We start from the raw sequence: 8644 nt of genomic DNA, 5'->3' as shown, positions 1-8644 counted from the left end.
ACCAAACTCTTAGCTCGCTAATATTAGCTACATGTACAGAGACGATCTTGGCGATAAAGGATTAGAGCTGCACATTTAGGACGTTTAGATTTCTCTTTTTGTGGAGCACTTGACTTGTGTCGGCACAGTTGTTTTCGCTCTTGTTGCTGTTGCAGCTTTACAGCCAAAGCTAACGCTCATTTATCATCCATTAACTCCGTTAATGGTTTTTGTTCGAAAATAAGGGGGAAAGATCGTTAAAACTTCCCGCTGTCCAGGGAATGAAAATGTAAGGTCCTAACTAAACTCCTAAAACTGTGTAAATGTGGAACGCATTCATCATAAAGCAGGTTATGACACTGCCTAAAATACTTGTTTAATTTCCTAAACATACAGATGAGAGAAGGAGCAAAATCACAAGTTATAAAAGGCCTACATACACAAACACACACTGGATAATTGGAGGGAAAGGGGAGGGGTGATGTGATGCATTTAAATAAGTATTTAAATGTATAAAATCCACAATTAGTTAAGTAAACTTGATATATTTCTCATTTTGTGCGTCATTTTTGTTAAAAGTTGCGCTTTTTGTGTCTTAATCTTCTACATCAAAGGGTTTAGTTCTCCTGTTTCCTTTTTTATTTAAATGTTCTCAAATTTCTGTATTGTGAATAGTTGCCACCTTGATGTCACGGCTGTATAATTGGGCAGTGGATTGTAAACCTTGAAACTACAGCTTCTCTCACCCACTCGTTTTTGTTGTTTTCCTCATTTGTTTGTTTCACTAGCTGTTCATTAGGTTTAGCTAGTTATGTGTTACTGAACTCTTCTTGATCACATTAGACAATCCATCATGATTTGCTCTCATATTGACTCTATTTTTAGTCACAATATATGGTTTTCTTTTTAATGTTTTGTCACTATGAGACCATTTGACGCTCGTCTCTTGTTACATTTCTAGTGGACCATCACCATGGAGCCTGCGTGTCGTAAAGACAAACCAAAGCTGAACTCAACCCCGACCAGAGGAGACAGAGCCAAGCAGAAGTCTGCACAGCAAGAGCTCAAGCAGCGGCAGAGAGCAGAGGTGGCCATCATCCCCTTTTGTTATTAAACCTAGCACACATACCCCAACCTAAAATCATAAACAGACATTAAATTTGATTGCTTTCTTTCATTTGCAGATCTATGCTTTGAACAAGGTGATGACAGAGTTGGAGCAGCAGCAGTTTGAGGCCTTTTGTAAACAGATGCAGTCACAAGGAGAATGATGCTCTGTCCTCCTATTTTACACACCCTCCAAAAACACCATGGAGAGACACACACACAGACTGCTCTCTTATATTCAGCTGCATCTCTGTTGTTGCCACCTGCTGGAAACAATTTAAAAAGTATTTGTTTCTGGTGTTGAATCAGGCAACATGTGACATTTAACAGACTCCAGTTCCTGGCCCTGCAGCGGACTTGAAAATGCCACACATTAGTTGTTGTAAGCTGATGTTGAGGCGCATCAGGTTACTGATGTTTCCTTTCCCCGAGGTGTGCATGTGAAAGGTGTCCAGGTCAAACATACATAGTGATATTTTTACCTGCTTTCTTAACCCAGGAAGTCTCTCAGCCAACCGGAAATGGGTTTAAGGCTGATATCCATGAGAGGAGAGATGTTTTTGGACCTCTCCTCTAACAACTCATTGTCACTTTGCAACAGTGAGTTGTTAAGAGCCTGTTTTGACAGAGTGCTTTATTTTTAACTTCTTAATATTTAAAGCTTGCTGCAGGCGTTAAAGTACCATAGTAATGAGGAAAAATCACAGCTTTACTGAAGAAATCATCAGTTTTGGCACAGCTCCGGTCATAAACATTGCTAGTCTGTACATTATGCTCTCCTGACTTGTTGTCACCTGCCTACGTTTTTATTAGGAGTATTTTAATATCCTGCTATCACTCCTCCACTCCACTGTGTTTTTCAGCCAGTACCTTACAGTGATGTCTCACTCTGACCCAATCACAGACTGTAGAAGGTCACATTTTTATGTCCTACTGCGAGTGAAGTCTATTCTATCTGTCCGTGTGATTTCCAGTGATGGTATGTGTTCTGTCAGTCTGTCTGTTAGTTATCCGGATGAATTTGCCATCGTGTGTGAATTTTGGCCCAGCTTTGAACTGTTTCAGCTGATCTGGATTCACGTACCTTTGGAAGCCTTCTTTACCATTACTACATATGTAGTGTCATACATTCTTAAATACATACCCTGTTGTATAAGAACAGCTGTCCTGATGTTTTGAAGAGAATATCACAAACTAATTCAGAGGCACACATCCTTTTGGATTCAGGGACTTCTAGGTGGAGGTAGTGGAGCTGCAGACTGGTGGAAGTCTTGGAGAAACAAAGTTCTTTGGTCCATGTTAGCTCTTCAGATTTTGTCTGAAAGTTTTCATTCTCTTACCAGCATACTTAATGCAACACTACGCTCCACTCTGGCCATGAGGCTGTGTTTCAGTGATTCATGAACACAAACTAATAGTAACTTTAAAATCCATTGTCCTTAATATCTGTGTGTTACCACAGCTCATATAGACTCGTCAGAGTCTCACTGATCTGTTCACGAGCTACTCCTGCATGTTTTTGCCACAGTCACTAATTTTGTAACCTATAAATATTTGTATTGTTTGTTACCCTATGGCATCTACTCTGACCTGAGTATGATTTATAAAAAAAATAAAAAGTGAGGTTTTTTTGAATATGTGCTTTCATTTCTTTGTGTTTTGACAAAACTTTATCTGTCAGATGAATTAACACAAAAAGCCATCAACAGCAGCTACTTCCTGAGTCCTTCATCTCCAAAGACACCAACAGATCAGCAGCTCTTATATTTAACACCCCACCTTTTTTGTAAGGGTGTGGTGGTAAGATTACCCCTCTGCTCTGTAGCAGAACAGAAGTATTAAAAGAAAAATATTTGAATAAATTACCGAACATTTGTATATGATGTATTGATTCATGGTCCATCGAGAAAGCCTTTGTGACCACATATAGTCAGCAGTAGCAGAGGAAGTACGTCCATCTTGATATTCTCAACCCCCTACAAGCAGTCTTCTTATAAATGAGGACAAGTCATAATCCATTGAATTCTTTATTAACTTTTTGGTTTATATCCTAATTATAATTCCAGGTTAACTGATAAAATGTGGTCACTTTCAGAACCCCACTCATCAAGTCAGTCCCTTAGTTCAACCCACAGTGTAGTTCCACAGAGGTAGTAGTTAACAGATTATGTAGTAGATAATAACTGGTGCAGGCAGCAGTTTAAGGATTTTCAGGTTAGTAAAGCCAAGATGACACGATGGTAGGGTTTTGTTGTGTCATTTTACAAATGTGAAGCAGGGTTTTCACAGCATGAAAAGCAAAATGCAGGATAAGGCAAAGCTGGCCATCAATCGAAAGCTCTGACAATAATATTCTAGTTCTTTATTCTCCACCTTTCACTATTATGTGGTTCACTTTTTCTGTTGTCAGTGCTGCTTAAACCTCAATAGTAACGGAGCTTCCAGTGACACGGACTCCAAACCAGCCATCCCAGAACTTAGTGTCTTGTCCTCCATGTTCAAAGGAAATGAAACGCATCCCAGGGCCATAGTCAGAAAACGTGTGGTTAACCTGCAGTACAGACAGAAAACCACTGTGAGCTGTAATGCAGGATACAGAGCACTGTGTTTGTCACACATTTATAAGAATCTGATTTTTAACTGAACCCTTGGTAGAACCTGGGACCATTTCGTGGCCTTTGCGTTTTTTAATTCCACGCCATTTCCACTGTGTTTAATGGAGTATAGCCAAATTTTCAAACATGTATTTTTTTTCCCATTTTATTTTAAAATTTCAGTCTGAGTTTTTTAAATGAGCTTAAATGGCTGAATAAAAGGCATACATCCACTATCGAACCTCGTGGCCGATTTCTGCCCCTTGAAACCCATTATAAACGCTATTTTTCACTGCAAATTAATTACGGTCAAAGGGATCGTCGATGTTTTTAAGTTTCATTTTCATTTTTGAGGAGGCCTTAGAGTTGTAATTTTTTTATTTGTCCACCGGGTGGCGCCCTTGCTTCACATTTGACCCCGGGCTGGAAAACAGCGGGCTGCTTAGACAGACCTGCGGGGAAAGAAGCCTGATTCCCGGCGTGCAGCAGCGGCTTCGCCCGCTGATCGGGCGGGACCATTTTCGGTCCCTAGGACCGTGAGAGGGTGCTTTTTTTTTTTAGTCAACAGGAAATGATGTATTTGTTGTCACGTGGTATCGGACGTGTGTGCTGGAAAAAGCAGTCCCCGGTGATCGTGCCCCGGTCATCGTCGCGAGTTAACCCGGAAGATGCACTTTTTTCGGCCTAGAGGAGCAGCATTTGCCGCCTGGAGACCATTTTCTGGTCCTGAAAAAAAAAAAAAAAGGCGATCGAAATGACTGTTGGTGCCAATCTTTAGTCCATCTAAAGGCCTAATTATAATAACAATTGAATATTACCTCAAATGTTTTTTTTGGAAAATATTCAAGTTTTATGTTTTTTGGGGCAAAAAAAGCAGTGCGCTCATGTGACGAAACCGGGATATAAAGGGTTAAAATCCGCGAAATGTAATTAAAACTTGACATGAATATTTCAAGGAGAAGTAGGTCTAAAAGATTGGCTAATTTAAAGTGGAATAAAATATTAATATACAAATTTTTTATAGCACTTTTTTGGGCGTGGTCGATTAGGACCGATAGTGTGTGCATTTTATGAAATGCGCTCCTGCAAAAAAAATAAAAGTGGATCGAAATGAATGTTGGTGCCAATCTTTGGTCCATCTAAAGGCCTAATTATAATAACAAACAAATATTACTTCAAATGTTTTTTTTGGAAAATATTTAGTTTTTTTGTTTTTTGGGGCTAAAAAAACAGGGCGCTCATGTAATAAAACTGGGATTTAAAGGGTTAAAACAATGAAAATATAATTAAAACTTGACATGGATATTTTAAGCAGAAGTAGTTTTAAAAGATTGACTAATTTAAAGTAGAAAAAAATATTGATATATAACATTTTTAGAGCACTTTTGGGGCGGGACAATTTTTGGTCCCGAGGTTCACGAAAGGATGGGATTTTGAGGTTCTACCAACAGTTAAAGGGGCTTTCAAAAACCTCTTTCCATGAGCAGTCATCACAGTCGGGGTCCAGAGTCACCGAATCTGGTCTGAACTCCTGTATGACTTCGTGGTTCTCATCTAGCAGACACACGGTCATCTGGTAGGTGCAGCCACAGTCCGTCCTCCCACAGTACCTGTAGGATGAGCTTCCCTTTAATCACTGAGTCTGTTCTCTGACACAAAGGAAATAACGTGTCTGTTCAGACGTGTCCTACCAGTCTTGTACTGTGACAGGAGGCTGTGCATCCAGCTGTTCAGATGAGAATCCCTCTGCCAGCAGGTCAATCACCTGCCTCTTCAGACACAGCCTGGGACACACAGGATATATTTGCAAACTGAACTAATTTTGGGAAGAAAACAAAAAAAGCATTCTGCCACATATATGATGTTTAAATTGAACTTAATATGTTTCATGTGAATAACAAAGTTGTAGTTTAGTAAAACCTTATGCATGTACATATGTTGTTGAGACAGACTCAATAATACTGTTAGAACTATGCGCTGTATTATAGAGTATCATAACTATCTGTCCAAACATTTTAACGTCTTATGGGGCGATCGTGGCTCAAGAGTTGGGAGTTCGCCTTGTAATCGGAAGGTTGCCGGTTCGAGCCCGACTTGGACAGTCTCAGTCTCATTGTGTCCTTGGGCAAGACACTTCACCCGTTGCCTACTGGTGGTGGTCAGAGGGCCCAGTGGCGCCAGTGTCCGGCAGCCTTGCTTCTGTCAGTGCGCCCCAGGGTGGCTGTGGCTACAATGTAGCTGCCATCACCGGTGTGTGAATGTGTGGATGACTGGTTGTGTAAAGTGCTTTGGGGTCCTTAGGGACTAGTAAAAGCGCTATACAAATACTTACCATTTAAACCTTTTCCAGTGACCCTAAAAGAAGCCTGACAGAATGTAGTGGTGTGACCAATACTCATATGTTGTATGTGATAACTACTCACTCAAAGGAGGTTGCAAAGTATTTAGTCACTCCTTCACTGCAAAAGTCATGACCACAGTCTCCCGGCATGTCCTCCACCTTCCACTGGCTCCCACCATTCTCTATCAGCTCCCAGAATTTCAGCTCATCTGGGAGGGAAATCCACAGTCTCAAGCTTCCAGTCACAGTATTATGTTTCGTTTTGTTTTGTTTTTTACATGAGCTTTATTGGGTCAAATACAAGAGCACAATTAGTTGCATTTGAGTGCTGGCCAGCACGAAACGGCCTCAAAAACAAGACCAGAACTAATAGTTTTTAAAAAGAAATCTAATTTAGTCTTGATCTGGTGAGTAACTTGTTAGCTATGCAACTTCTGTTATGAAATAGTTATGAGTAAGTTATGAGAAACAAAAGTGAACAAAGCTGACAGCTGTTCTCAGTGTCACATCCTAAAATATCACGGTAAAAGGCAGAAATCATTAGCAAGTTATTGAACACACTCGACGGCAAACCAGTCAGATACCCCCCCTCAGAACTTGGTGAAGACCAAAAGCAGAGCCAAGAAGAAAAGTGGACACTGGACTACCATTCACCGGGTGCCTAGAAACATGTTTCTAAATGAATAACACTACTTCTTGTGTGTATGTCTCCTGTTCGTTATTGTTTCTCCCTGTGCCCCATTTCCAGTCTACCCAAAGCATCTTGTGCTCCCTCTTTCGGATCAGTGGCCTCCCCGTGAACCTCCTTATGTGTGCACTGCTCCCTGTCTCATCTTTGACTGCTTGGATTCTGCCTTGCTTTGTAACTTTGGAGGTATCCTGTATCCTACACTAGGCTCTTGTGTACATGTAAGGTTCATACAAGAGGTAAGCTCTGCAAAAAGTAAAAGTTATAAACAAAATGTCAAAACTACTACTTTAAAAAGCATCTGATGAAATGCTCATCATGCTCTCTAATCCACTGAGGGAAAAATAATATCTTACCTTCTCCGCTGGGGTTCTTCAGCAGGTTTCTGGCCATGATTACAGCTCACTCAGAGAAGGCACGACCTGCACAGGAAAAACAGGAAATTGCTACTTGGACCAGTATTACAATTTAAACCAGATCCTTCATGTAGGTATTGGCTTAGCTGCAGGAGAGGTACTCATACAGGTCTCTTCTATATTACACAGTAGTGTGCTGGAACAGTAGTGTGTGTGTGTGTCATGCCAGCTGGAAGACTGCTGAACTCCACTCAATGGGGAACGTCCAATAAGGCAAAGGCTTGTGCTCGGGAAGCACATGTAAATAAACATCCAAGGAGAATCATAGTGACTTTGGGACTCTTAGTGGTCACATGGTGCTAGAGTTTCCTTTACAGCAAAAGGCTGTTTTAAATTGACTGAAATCTTTGTGACATTTGGTGCAATCAATGATCAGCATATGTGGTTTAGGTGGGCTCAGGAGCATATGAGGTGAGACCTATAGTCTCAAAAACATCCCAACCCAAACACTAATACCCTGTCTGCTGACTCACAGCACAGCAGAGAGGGTGAAAGCCTCACGCTTTACATGCTGAATAGGAGGCATCACAGAGGATCAAGCAGTCATCAGACAGACATCAGTCAGCAGGAAAACAACCAGGGATAGCAACACTTTTAAACTCTAGCAGCTCGAATACAGTGTATGTACAGTGCCTGGTCATTAGCTTTCTCTTTATATGCCTGGTGTTTGTGTGCTTCAGCACTGGTACCAACAATGTTTTTTAAGATGAGCTAATCATTTTTGCATTAAGGCCCAAAACGATAACTTGTCATTTTAGTCTCACAGAGTTTTGTGCATCAGACACTGTGCAAGATACTGGATCTGCATTTTGCTGTTCACTGAGACTGAGAAAAAAACTACTGAGTCATTTCCCCCTGCAAAGCATAACAGCTACATGACACGCATGCTAATGACATGCTCTGCTTTAAATAAAACACTGAGCTAAATGCATAAAGCAGCATATTGTGTATGTTACTCACAGACAAGAAGGTGGCCAGGTGCAGTCTTTTGTTTCCTCTGGCTGTTTCTCTGCCTGCACTTGAGTTCCTCTGCAGAGTTGCACCCCCACAATAGAGAGGCTTTTATAGACTGTGACGCACACACACACACACACACACACACACACACACACACACACACACACACACACACACACACACACACACACACACACACACACACACGAGAAGGAGTGAGAGCGAAGAGAGGAGGAGGAGAGACACAGAACACTCTGGTTGGAGGCAGGGTGCATCCATCCAGCATAACTCAGCAGAACACACATGGACTCAGCACAAATGTCAGAGGAAACACTTCAACAGCAGCTGTGGGAGAAAAGCATTCAGTAAGTCACGTTGCATATACTAATAGGGTCACTTTAGTTGATCGTGAGGTTTTATGTAGCATTCAAATACAAGAAGAGCCAAACAATAACCAAGAAAGTTAAGAAATAACAAGAATTAAATACCAAACTTTGCGAATTAGTTAAAATCAGAAAATGATCTATGACATATGAAAGGACACCAGATTGTAGAAGGTAAG

General features: G+C 41.0%; 1 protein-coding gene across 2 annotated transcripts; it reads right to left on the bottom strand.

Moving 5' to 3' along the window:
• Positions 1-3099: 3099 nt before the first annotated feature.
• Positions 3100-8338, bottom strand: fbxo2 (F-box protein 2). 2 transcript variants are annotated; one of them, XM_026168992.2, is made up of 6 exons: positions 8086-8338; positions 7066-7131; positions 6104-6230; positions 5372-5464; positions 5152-5290; positions 3100-3637 (listed from the first exon to the last, which is right to left on the bottom strand). In XM_026168992.2, exons 2-6 carry the CDS (start codon positions 7100-7102, stop codon positions 3503-3505), a joined length of 531 nt encoding a protein of 176 aa, XP_026024777.1. In that variant the 5' UTR covers positions 7103-7131; positions 8086-8338; the 3' UTR covers positions 3100-3502. The 2 variants fall into 2 exon arrangements, with proteins under 2 accessions (XP_026024777.1, XP_080158255.1); XM_080302129.1 differs by lacking the exon at positions 3100-3637 and adding an exon at positions 4264-4406 and having other exon boundaries at positions 8086-8226.
• Positions 8339-8644: the final 306 nt, after the last annotated feature.

Source organism: Astatotilapia calliptera, chromosome 5 (genome assembly GCF_964374335.1).
Source record: "Astatotilapia calliptera chromosome 5, fAstCal68.1, whole genome shotgun sequence".
In the NCBI taxonomy this organism is placed as follows: Eukaryota; Metazoa; Chordata; class Actinopteri; order Cichliformes; family Cichlidae; genus Astatotilapia; species Astatotilapia calliptera.
Note: the sequence above shows the minus strand (reverse complement) of the source record. Positions and strands in the feature narration are given on the sequence as shown.

What these genes read in the sequence shown, in the direction of transcription:
- fbxo2 (XM_026168992.2), bottom strand. Translation starts at nt 7,102, where the DNA reads ATGGCCAGAAACCTGCTGAAGAACCCCAGCGGAGAAG. An exon ending in TACTTTGCAACCTCCTTTGA is followed by an intron (nt 5,465 to 6,103) that starts GTGAGTAGTTAT and finishes TGTGTGTCCCAG; the next exon opens with GCTGTGTCTGAAGAGGCAGG. An exon ending in ATGACTGCTCATGGAAAGAG is followed by an intron (nt 3,638 to 5,151) that starts GTTTTTGAAAGC and finishes TCTGTACTGCAG; the next exon opens with GTTAACCACACGTTTTCTGA.